The sequence below is a fragment of the Argentina silus genome, assembly GCF_951799395.1.
Source record: "Argentina silus genome assembly, chromosome: 1".
In the NCBI taxonomy this organism is placed as follows: domain Eukaryota; kingdom Metazoa; phylum Chordata; class Actinopteri; order Argentiniformes; family Argentinidae; genus Argentina; species Argentina silus.
In genome coordinates, this window is record NC_139655.1 from 16,242,908 (window position 1) to 16,255,350 (window position 12,443).

General features: G+C 41.9%; 1 protein-coding gene across 1 annotated transcript; it reads right to left on the reverse strand.

The window, feature by feature from the left end:
* Window positions 1–122: 122 nt before the first annotated feature.
* On the reverse strand, window positions 123–12,010 carry LOC310810165 (AP-2 complex subunit mu-A-like). The gene is made up of 11 exons (XM_083677831.1): window positions 11,910–12,010; window positions 11,035–11,157; window positions 5,418–5,683; window positions 5,136–5,218; window positions 4,757–4,892; window positions 4,518–4,662; window positions 3,570–3,692; window positions 2,655–2,790; window positions 1,252–1,349; window positions 1,005–1,116; window positions 123–881 (listed from the first exon to the last, which is right to left on the reverse strand). Exons 2-11 carry the CDS (start codon window positions 11,106–11,108, stop codon window positions 747–749), a joined length of 1,308 nt encoding a protein of 435 aa, XP_083533957.1. The 5' UTR covers window positions 11,109–11,157; window positions 11,910–12,010; the 3' UTR covers window positions 123–746.
* Between the last annotated feature and the right edge of the window lie 433 nt (window positions 12,011–12,443).

The window sequence follows — 12,443 nt, forward strand, 5'->3', positions numbered from 1 at the left end:
TAATAATTAATAATAATTATCATGCAGACACTACATGATATACATGTGGCAACCATACTGAAACTAAATGAACATTGGGGATCTTAAATTTCCTCAGAAAAAAACACGGACAAAGGCAGAGCTGGTTTATATGATCGGATTTTAATGGACCAGGTCACCAGGTTACAAACAGAGAGCCAGACACAAGACAAAGTGACCACCAGGGGGCGACCTCACCACACAGGCTTTGAAGAGGCAGGTCACAACTGGCCATACTCCTGTAGTGGTGAGGATGAGTCCCACCCACCGAAATACAAACCACCATTTCAAAAGAGACAGTCAATTATCAATAAATTGGTTGAGAGAAGAAAGGAACTAAGGTTAGAAGCTCTTTGACCCTAAAGGCCATGTACGACAGCTAATAGATTTCACAGGGACACTTCTAAGACAAGTGGGATCTGCAGAATGGACAAGTATACTGGAGAATCCCCCCCCCTCCCCCCGGTTTTCACATATTGTGTGTCTTTTTGTCTTTTTTATACACAGGACCAGTTTGTTTACAAGTTACTCATACTACGGGATACGATACAATGGTTCACATTTTGCATATATCGGTGCGTTATGCCTTTTTTAAATTCATCCTCCACATTGAGGAGAGAGGGGAGGAAGGGAGATAGGGATGGAGGGAAGAGAGAGGGACAGAAGAAAGGATATACTGTGTGGAAGGACACGGATAGATGCACCGCTCCTCGGTTCGCCTACTAGCATTAGCAGCGGGTTTCATAGATGCCGCTGCGGCCGATGTAGCGCACCCATTTAATAACATCATGATCACTGTAGTTCAGCTTGGACTCAAACACCTTCAAGTAACGCACCTTCAGCCCAGAAGGAGCAAAAGGAACCTGAAGGGAAATGGAGACAAAGATAAGGTCTTTGTAAAATCTTGCATTCTGTTTGACAATTCTCTGAAATGCTTCATTGGTCATTGCGGTCTGGTCAATGTATGCTATGTGTTGCAACCTTACCTCAAAGTTCATGGAGATGGGGGGACGTGCCCACTTCTTCTTATCATTGGTGGGCAGAAGCTCAATCTCAGCACTGATCTGAGACTCCTTCATCCCAGCCATACGCTTGATCCTACACACAGAACACACACAAATGCAACATACATTACAGCAAGAGATGGAGAACACACATTTCAGAGCAATTCAAAGATCGACAACCACACCAGGAGAGAAAGATGGAGAGCAAGAGGGTTGAATGACCACTTACTTCCACACAATAGCATTCTCACTGGCCTTGTACTTGGCCTTGCCCTTCATGCAGATCACCTGAACACCGCTCGTGTTGAGGGGCGTTGGAATGCGCACCTGAAGCAAGGACACACAGATAAACAATTAAACATTGTTATGGAAAATACATTCATAGAACTATTTTCAGGTTATACACTTTCATATGACTGATACAACTTGTGTAACTACTGTGATGACATTTTATCTTGCCACACCTCTAAAGTTCTATAGCCATTGTTCTGAGAAGCACTGTATGATTTACCATATGAACAGCGGTGATCTCTGAGGGAGTGGTAGGAGAGAGCAATAATGGGGGGACAGGCGCATCCTGTCGATAGGTGTGAAATGTTGAACGGCGATTAATCAGTAAGAAAGCCTCCCCATTGTTCATTCTCTCCCGCCCTTTCTCACGTAAGCACAAGGCCATCAGCCGATAGCCTTGTAGGCGCCTGGCAATATGTTCAAACCGTATAAAAGACAAACCTGATCATTGTCTCTTTAGACTTGTGCTGAACGGACCCCCGGTTATATGCTGGGCTGCTGTTACGCTCTTGTCTCTTGTTTGCAAACAATAAATACCGGACTCAGATATTGTGGCTACTCAGGACTTGTTTCTTGATTCTTACCTCCGAAGAGCTAAAGTACAGAGTGGTAAATCCTAGACTTCCACCACAACATACACTGGGAAATTGGGAGTAGATTTATCTTCTGAGACCACTATGTAGTTTATAGATTACAACTTCAATGTAATCACGTTGAGGTTGTAGGAATGGATACTTTATTTATTGAAGACAACAAAGTGAACTGTCCGCTAACGATAACCAACTATTATATGTTAGCAAGCTACAAGGTGATGCACAACTCTTACTAGAACACAGGAGTTCTTGCCTAGTTCTCGTCTGAATCACACAAACTGAAACAGCTGGGATGCTTGCCATGTGGAAATCCAGCGACAATAACTGTTGCAGTCCGTTGTAGTTCTTTACATTTTTTCCCCAGTTTCTATATAAGCATATCCTCTTTGATCAATTAATGTATGTAGTAAATACATGCGCATTGTCCTGATGTTTAATCATTTTTGGATGAAATGTCTCTACAAGACATATTTGAATGTGGCTAAAAAGCAAACCACATACAAACTAGCAAATATGCTAAGAGTGGAAACTTTCCCAGCGTACAAACAAATACCCCCAACTATATCAACTTCAGAAGAGTCACAGATTTTCTATGAGGTTTCATAGATTTGGGTAAATTGATCACCAGTAGATGTAGGCCAAGGTCTAATTGATCAAATATAGATTTTTTTAAATGTGAGCAAAGATAAGAATGACACACAAGATACTTACGACATTCTAAAAAATGTAGGACTAAACCATTAATCACCTCAATCTTCTGGGCCAGCAGTGAGGGTTTGAAGTTGGACTTGATGACCACTTTGACCTCTAACTTAGTGCGACCCACCTCCCTCACCAACGGAATGACTCGAAAGGGTAGGATGATGTCCTTAGTGGTGCGATACCTTGATGAAAGTGTGAAACCACACCAATGTCAAACTTATGCACACAGGCAAGACAAACTTGGATCAGACTTGGATGTGCTTACTAAAAGGCATATACACAAAGCCAAAGCACACGTACAGTGGGGGAAATAAGTATTGAACACATCAAAAAAAAAAAAAAATCAACATATTTCCATTGCAGCACTTCACATGAAATTTAGACCAGACATTGGTATTAACTCAAAACTACACAGCTAAAGAAATTGTAACATTCCAATACATAAAAAAGCTATGTGCAATAAAGTGGAATGACACAGGAAAAAGGTATTGAACACAGTAAGAAAAAGCACTAAACCAGCTTATGCCACTAATGAGTTCTCCTACCTGTGCTAATTAGAATCAGCTGGGTTAGTGCATGTTAGTGGGTAAGTACTTCCACTCTTTGAAAAAGGGTTTCCCACCTCTGAATGCAAGTAAACAAATCATTTGTCACCAAGCTTTCCTGCAAGAAACATCTCATGATGGGTAGAGGCAAAGAGCTCTCCCAAGACCTTCGCAACAAGATTGTTGAGCAGCATAGTAATGGCACTGGTTACAGACAGATTTCTCAACTCCTAAATGTTCCTATAAGCACCATTGGGGCCATTATCCGCAAGTGGAAGGAACATCACTCGACCATCAACCGGCCACCACGCACAGGAGCTCCTTGCAAGATTTCTGACCGGCCAGTCAGAAGAGTAGCCCAAGAGACAAGGAGCAACGATCCAAAACATACTGCAAAGGGTATGTGTATCACTGACCTCATGAGCTCGTATTCTCCGTCCGGGGGGATGAAGCTGATGCTGCGCTCAGAGTCAAACTTACTGAGGCGCACACACTGGTGGAATGTGCAGTCGTCGATGGCTATGGACTGCTTCCCACTGCTACAAGGAGAGAGAGAGAGAGAGAGACCATCTATACACAAATACACACTTCTTCACAAAGACAAAAACCAAACCACACAGTCCATTCAAACCTACTCCCCCCTATGTGCCTCTGTTCCTATGCACAAAGCCACACAGAAAAACACACAATACATAGACACAGACATATATAGGGACACTATGGCTAGGACAACACAGCAACCCGGTGGATGCTTACTATCTACATCCCAGTCAAAGACTGAGTCAGGGACAAGAGTCAAGCGGGTGGGAATGTGGAAAATATCAAAACTACAATCCACTAAAGATTTGAGGAGGCTTGTCAGATTTGTATCAATTAGAAGTCATGCTAGGCAGCTCTTAAAACACTGAATAATAGAGTCAGACCAGTGAGATCGGAGCCTCCTCAAATGCCTAGTTCAACAGTTGCCACTCAATGACAGACAGACAGACAACGGGAGGGTATGGAGGTAAGGCCAGATATCAATACAGTACCTTCCCCCTAACTCACTGAGGTACAGCACAGAGAAAGAGAGGGAAAGAAAGGAGAGACGTATCGAAAGGAAAGGGAAAAAAATGGTAAGCCTTAACCGAGGCTAAATAGAACTCTTAGTCCAGGGACAGACAGAAAAGTTGGTGTGGATAAATTGTCTGATAGGAGAGCACAGCAGGATTTTGAGTCAGGGTCAACACATCAATTTGGACCACCTAAACTGGAAATAACTTGAGACACAATTTACATTTCCAGCACAAGTTTCTTATTTAGATACCCTTCAATAAATAGTCTTTAAAAAGTCTTGCTCCAAGCAAATGGCCCCTTTCACTAACCTCTTTCCCGCCTCATCAGTGGCTGCACCCTTGCCCTGTTTATCAATGACAATTTTGTCGTTCATGCCGAATTTACACTCAGGCATTCCACTCAGGTAGCTCTTCATCACAACACGGCCAGACACATGGGCGCTCAGGACCTGACCTTGATGGGGTACAAGGGCATGGGTCAACCACATATTATGAAATGTTTTGAATAATCAAAAATATAATGGTTGTTAAGAGGGGTTTACATTCACCTTGTGGGGACATGAGCAGGTTGACACTCTCCAGCACATCCAAAAAGAGCTCATTACGTCGATACTTGATTCCCTCGCGACGCCAGCCGATCTGCCCCGTCACCTGACTAGTGATCTGAGACTGCTCCTCCTTTGTCTAGAAAGAGAGAGAGAAAGAGAGTCAAGTGGAAACTCAAGGTATGGATGCTGATATTAAGTAAGGCCTGTTTATCTTTACCTGGTGCTGCATCCAGCCATGTCCATAACCAGAGGGGAAAGAATAAAATAAGGGAAACAGTTAACACATATGCAATATATCTTTCTTTTAGAGACAGTGTCAGAAAAAAAATACACCAAGCTAGAATAAATTACATTATAAATCTATTCCTTGCATCCTCACCTGGCCCTTAATACCCTGCTGGGTGATGAAGGTCTTCAGCGCTCCGGTCTCTGAATTCTGGGGATACCCGAAATCCAGGATCTCTACAAACACACAGCAGAAACCAAACTGTCATTAGAAGATACAGGCAAAGAAGGTAAAACCCAAGAAGTTACCGCAAAAGAGAGAAAACAGAACAATGGAGATAGCATGCAATAAAGGAGGGGGAGAGATTTAAAGATTGACAGATATCAACAATAAAAATGGAGATGGAAAGAACAAAAGAAATTCAGTCCATTTTACCGTCCAGCAGCTCGTAGATCAGCACAAAGTTGTTCTTGATGTTCTCCTCGCTGATCTTGCCAAAGTAGGCAGCCATGACATCACACATCTTGTAGAGGAACTCAAACACCATGGCGGCGTTGACATTCTGCTTGGTGACAGCGGCCAGCCAGATGTTGGAGCGTTTGACATGGAAGAAGCTGGTGCGTGCAATGTTGGTCACCGGTGAGCGTACCTGCTGACGGGCGTGGATCACGTTCACACGGAATGCGTCCACCGCATTACGCCTGAGAAAGAGAGGGAGAGAAATAAAGAATAATTCAAGTTAGTAATAGGGAGACAATACAGAGTGAATATACTATATCTCACTTTCTCTGACCACATGACTTGACCAGAGGTTGAGGCTCTAACAATTTCAATTGTTCATGAGAAAAGCTGAAAAGCTCTCTGATAATGCATTTTTTGTAAAAAAAAAAAAAAAAAAAAGAAAAAAGAAAAAAGAAAGGAGAGAAAATAAATAAATAAATAATGCATAGTGTCCCTCTGGCAATCTGAAGGATGTTCTGACTAAACTGTCAGTTTCAATTTCTGAGATTATGGATTTCTGTGACAGGAGTGACCAAAGGCAACTCTGATTGTAGCGTTTTATTATTTGTATAATAGTTGTTTTCCTTTTATTTTTGGTGTGATGTTGTAAATTGGGTTGTCTACTGTATAGGATGTTTCTTTTTTAGTTTGTCTTTGTCTGTATTCTAACGAAGACCACAGCGCAAATAAGTGTCTTACACTTTCTTGTTTTATCCACTGGGACATGCACTGTGTGCCTTTGTTGTTACACCCAATAATCAGTCAATCTACTATAATCTTTTTGGAGGCTTCCTACTTGACATGATGTTCCTGACAAAATGGACAGACAACTGCCAAAAAATACTTGTTACACTTCAGACATCCTACCGGTTCTCTGAGTTCAGCACAACTTATTTTTTCTCAAAATGTTGTCTGAGCACTGCCAGGTAACTGTAAAACCCCCACATGTTACCTTCCTAATCAGAGTGATATATATTTATTTATTTTTGCATGAGGATTAGTGGAGAGGTAAGAGTGCTTTTTAGAGACCTGACTTTCCCAAACACGGACCTAAGGACATGGTACCTATTGTCTGAGTATAACAGTTCTGGTTCCCTGCTCAATTATAAAACAGCATTTACTGAGATGGCATAGTAATCTAGTTCTTACTAGGAATAATCTTAATTGACTAATGAACTAATCAGGATATCTACCCAAGCTCTCATCCACGCCATTGTCAACACGCAAAAAAACTCGGTCTCAGAGTTAAACCATTGCTTTGTGCTTTATATATCCAGATTGTACAATTCTAACTAATTAGTGGGCTTGCTTCAACAACTCCAACTATAGTTTAGTTATTCGTCATACTTATTAGTGGGCTTGCTTCAGCAAGCCAAACTATAATTTTTGCTCAAACTTATTATTATTAGTGAGCTTGCTTCAGCATGTCCAACTATAGATATCCGTCATACTTATTATTCTGCATCTTCCAACATTTTCCCACACCAACACCTCAACGTTTAAGCTATTCACACCAATCCAACTTTTTAACGTGCAGAGGTCTAACTCGGTATCGCTATTCAGCTTTGTGTAACAAAAAAAATATGTTAAGATGGTGGAATGTTGATTTACGCCAACATTCCAACAACTTTCATTACTCTTTAATAAAAACAGCAGGAGACCCATTGTCTCACGTCAGATAGCGCAACTCCGTCTACACTGATCTGTCTTGTACCTGAAACGGTCATGGGATACATCAAAAGTAGCCCAGCTAAAATGTGCTGACATTTCGTTACCTTGGTTACAATGCATAGACTACTTGTTACTGAAACAATAAATCTGTCAATTATTTTCATGTTTTTCTCCAGCGAATTTCTTAGTTACATGACCTTGAAACTAGCAAACGACTTAGGTTTAGTTTGGAAATGTACACAAAAACTAGCATAGATTGTTCAGTGAGCCACCCAGCTAGCAACTCACATGAAACGAAATGGACGCTTTTATCAGCAGCTGTGCAAACTTAACAGTGCATATTCATTACTCTAAAACAACTGTAACGATTTATATCGAGTTTTCAGGCTTTGCAACATAAGTAGCAGTATCATTGAAAGCAATGGGAGGGTGCATGAATATCACTAATTCTGATCTATTTTATTGCGGATGCTTTCTAATTGTCAGATTGTTTCCTCGTTCTGCAAGACAGGTCGGTTGAGGCTCTGAGTGCCGCGTAGGAATGGCGCCACCTGTCGTAAGACAATGCATGAGACCAGCAGAACACATTTTTATAACGAAAACACAATACACTCTCTTGGCTACCAGTTCTACCCCACTAAAACCGCTCTACAGCCACTCCACTGAACTAGCCCAAGTTCATTATAGAGATTATACTCAGCAGGCACTCGTCCCAAATATCCTCTCCCCTGAGAGGAGTGAGACAAAAAAAATACCATACAGCCCCATGCTGAATCACCAGGGTCCGCCCTGTTGGTTTTGGAAGGCAACGCCCATTATGGAGGGGAGTTGTGGGTCAGGGTTGACAGTAGATGCACCTCAGGGCCATTTGAATATTGCAGTAATTGAGCTAGTGTTCTTTGGTCACTGATACATCAGGTGACATGCTTAAAGGGTCATCAGGTAGTTACCGTGGGTAAGAGGTCATGCATTGGGAGTCACCTATTGATTGCCATGGGTCAGGGGTCATGCTTGATAGGTTGGTGCATCGCTTACCTATTCCTACAGTGGCCAAGATGGAGTGATGAAGGAAAATGGCAAAGGATAAAGAGAGGAAGAGGGATGACATAAAGGAGAGGAAAGACAAAAATGCACAGACATTTTCGTGCATGTACACATAAAGCGAGTAACATGGTGTTGAGACGCCATCCATCAAACCTTAGTTGGCAACCAAATGCAAATGTTGAATCAATGTTGAACTGTAGCAACCAATAGCTGAGGTGGAGTAATCCAAAGTAGCTGAATGAGTTGTCTCAATGTCTGGGAAACATTGGCAGTTGAATGTGTGCATTTAGAAGAAGCAAAGAAGTTCATCACTATAGGGTTAAATTGCTGGGTGAGTAGTCTTGCATAGCTATACCTCCAAATCACATTGTTCTCACGCTTCCTTTGGCGGTCTGGAGAAACTGTTATTCGCCGATTCCATTTGAATGGAGCTGCGAGCAGTCTCATTTTGATTGGCTTTGAGCAGAAGTGATGTTTTGTGAACAACAACCCCCTCCCATTTTTTGTTACTCTTCAAAAGAGCAAATTAGTCAGTGTTAGCCAATCAACTTAGCCAACTTGCCAGTAAGAAGGGCTGCCCCCGCCTAAACAAAATCTTGGTTGACTGACAGTCAGGGGCATCATGCACACAGTTTTTGGAGTGGGCAAAAGTGAGTGAGGAAGCCAGGGGGGCAGTCTGGATGGGGGTGTCCCCCTCGGTAGGTTGAAAAATGTTAGGGTTAGGGTTGAAAATAGCTGAAAATAGCATTTTTTCTGCAATCTAGAGCCATAATCATTATGCCCAATTCTGTGTCAAAATAGCTAGCTGGCTAGAGCCAGCATCATCACATCTTTAAAACAAATCCTAGCAACATTTTGTTGTATTTATTCATCAAGAGGCTACAAAGCTTTAATTTACCATATCTCGTGCCCACCGGCAGCTCAAATGAAATTAAACGCTGTATGTGTCACTCTACACTCTCTCCTCTGTATCTGACAATACTGCATGCACAAAATCTAGTGTCCAGCCTAGGAATTCCTATGCAACTTGGAAGCAACCACTTACTAGGGAGAATAGGGGAATATTACTTTCCTGGTCCAGTCAGTGTGCCCCCTCGGCAAAATACTGCTGAATGATCTTTTATAAATAATTAAAATAAAACTTGGGCTTAAACTACTTGGGTCAGTAGTTGAGTAATTAATGTAACATCAGAAACAGGAAAAATCTGAGGGGGCACCTGTCTTTGTGCCCCCTATGGGAATGGCACCTCTGCTGACAGTTGTCCTCTGTGGCTCAGTTGGTGGAGCATGGCGCTCACAACGCTTAGGTTGTGGGTTTGATTCCGGCTGGGACCATATACACTGAAATGTATGCACTCACTGCAATGTAAGTCGCATTGGAGAAAAGCGTCAGCTAAATGGCATATATATTGTCAGTATTTCCGACTAACCGATTAGTTGGAATTTTTCAACTTACATTTTTACCACTCTGCTTAGAGTAAAAGCACAAACTTTAAACTCACTGGCTAGCTAACTGTCTGGCCTGCATTACAGTTTGAATAAAACCAAGATAACACACTAATTGGCTGAACTGTAAACTCAGCCAGATAGCTAGATATAGCTGTGATTTGCAAAAAAAAAGAAAAAGAAAAAGAAAAGAAAAGAAGCCTACTGGTATCTTCACTGGTCCTGCGAGTGTAATGCTTTTGCCATTACCTAAAAAATGTGTAGAGTAAACTTCAGGAGTGGATTTCTCCAAATTAATCAGTAATACTCTCAACTATAACTGTCTCTTTCTCGCTCATTATTGAGAGTTGAGACACTTGGTATGGTACAGTATAACCTGAGATTCTCTTTTTAACAGCCATCAAAACTCAAAATATGTTTAGTAGTCCAAACCTGAAAATGACGGCGAAAGTCACATGATGGGACCTTTCTAGGTTACATTTCATTTTAAAGCGGTTAAACAAAAGCCAGAAAGTATATCACACAGAAACATTTTAGGACAACAGAAAACACATGTATAATTGCCTGCCTAAGCAGAGAAAAAATAACTGATGGTATCACATTTTATTTTTCAAACCAAAATAGAAGTTTGGCAAATATAAGTCTCAGTGACTAGTTCAAAGGAGCTGGAGCTAAGAATTGCTGCTGAATCAGCAGCTGAGTATTGCAAAATTATTTTTCTCAATACTGTATCAATTATCCAGCCTGGCATCACAATCCGTTTGTTGCAGAGGCGGTTGCACAGGGGGTGGCGCACCTCTCTCGATGCGCGACCGGCTGCGTAGATGTTGCATACCATTAATTGGTTGTTAGTGAATGGAGGCGGAGCTGAAGTAGTTCAAAGGGCCAAGTCCATAGCTATTGGTAGCTTGCTAGCATCATTGAAGATTGATTATCATTCGTTCAATTCAAGACAGTTAAATGAACCAATTTGAGGAGAGACCAGTCAATGAAGTTCATCGGTACAGACTCCTATACGACTCCTCCACGCCTAATATAGCTGATGCGTATAGGCTACGCAGAAGTATGCATTACAGAGTGCTTGCGACAGTGTTGGGCATCGCCTATAGCCTACATCAATAATGTATTGTACACATGCATGCATGCATACATACATACATAGCAGAATACCCTGGTGGTAGGCACTAGACAGCAGGTTGAATTTTCTGTTCCATTTTCATTAAATATATGTAGATTATTACAATGTTTCGCCATACTTATTGTATCGCAATAATACCGTATTGTGACCCATATATCGCGATACTTGTCGTATCCCGAGGCCCTTGCCAATACCCAGAGAAACAGAGTCCCTTTCAATCACCCCCCAAACCTATAGTACCACCTGACTTACCCTATGTCATCACGGTAAACACGGGAGATCAGGACCTCCCCCTTATGGTTGTAGATGAACAGTCCTCCGATCATAGTGGCTGTTCTTTAGTCCCAACTGGCCATGGTGAAAACAAACCCCCTTCTGATAGCAGGGAGGGAGAGAGAGATAAATAGATGACCCACACATGATATTTGTCATACTTCTAGCATTCTACATTACTGCCCCATTGTGGTGACGTGACCACACGCCATATCGCCCAGCCCTAGTAGTAACATACATACATACATATATATATGTATGTTTTTATATATATATAAAAAAAACCTTAGATGTTGAAGCCAAGGAGCAGGACATTGAAAATTCAGTGCATGCATGACTTGAACAGGCAACAACACCATACAGCGTTTACTTAGCTTGGACACGAGTCACAATCGCAGGATTAGCAAGACCATTTCCCCTCCACGAATTGGTAATGTATGAGTCGTGACCGATGAAGTCGGGTTAGCTAGCTAGCCGAGAGTAGGCGTTTTAAACGCTCTTTGGTTGGACAAAGATGTCTGCCTTGTCGGAGAGAAAACTAGCCATCTTGACATGTTCAGATGCCTGGTTTTTACTATTTGCGCTTCATAAGCTTATAGCTACATAGCTTACATACTCCATTATGGCTTGCTACTGTACAGCTTTGAAGGTTGCTTGACCTTCAGCTACGGATAAATAGGATGAAGAGTTATCGACCTAGCTAAAATAGACAGCTAGCTCGAAGCTAGCTCAAACGTTAGCTTGCGTTGCTGCTAAAAGGTAGTAAGCTAGTAGACTGTTTTACATAGATAACCATTCAATAAGTCAGATGTGTGTGTTACCAATGTGTTAAATATATACTACAGTGTCCTTACCCGAGTTATCTCTCACACACCTTGGATTTCTCGTCCTTTTTTCTCTTTGAGATATGTCAGTGTCAACCGGATTTCTAGATCACACACCCGCTATAATTGGGTGCGCGTGATTTGGATAGCGGAGTGTTCGTGATGTAAACAGGGGAGGAGTTAACTGCCGAAATCCAGTACCGGGGACAGCCAATGCCGTGAAATATGGATGAAATATATACCAATGAAATATGGTAGCTGAGTGCACCCAATGTAGCAACAATCAGCTCATAATATTAGTGACTGATACGGATAATTGTCAGACAGATCAGAGAAAGCAAAAATAATTTACCTAGGTCTCATTTGGCGCTGACATCTTGGGGCTGCTGTAATTAATGATCTGAAGTTTTCTACTTACATTTTTGTCATCACTACGAGCGTTTCGTTATTGTTTAGTTTGTGACTGCCCCCCCTAGCCAGAGCCGGGGGGCACGCATAATTATTACGCCACAGGGGTGAAATCCAACGGATGAAAGAGTGCAAGCTCCGCATACCAGGGCATAA

Excerpts from the sequence above, each read along its gene's own strand:
- LOC310810165 (XM_083677831.1), bottom strand. The coding sequence starts at position 11,108 with ATGATCGGAGGACTGTTCATCTACAACCATAAGGGGGAGGTCCTGATC. Across the intron at positions 5,219-5,417 it reads GATCTACGAGCTGCTGGACG|AGATCCTGGATTTCGGGTAT; the intron begins GTAAAATGGACT and ends GTGTGTTTGTAG. Across the intron at positions 4,663-4,756 it reads CCTGCTCATGTCCCCACAAG|GTCAGGTCCTGAGCGCCCAT; the intron begins GTGAATGTAAAC and ends TACCCCATCAAG.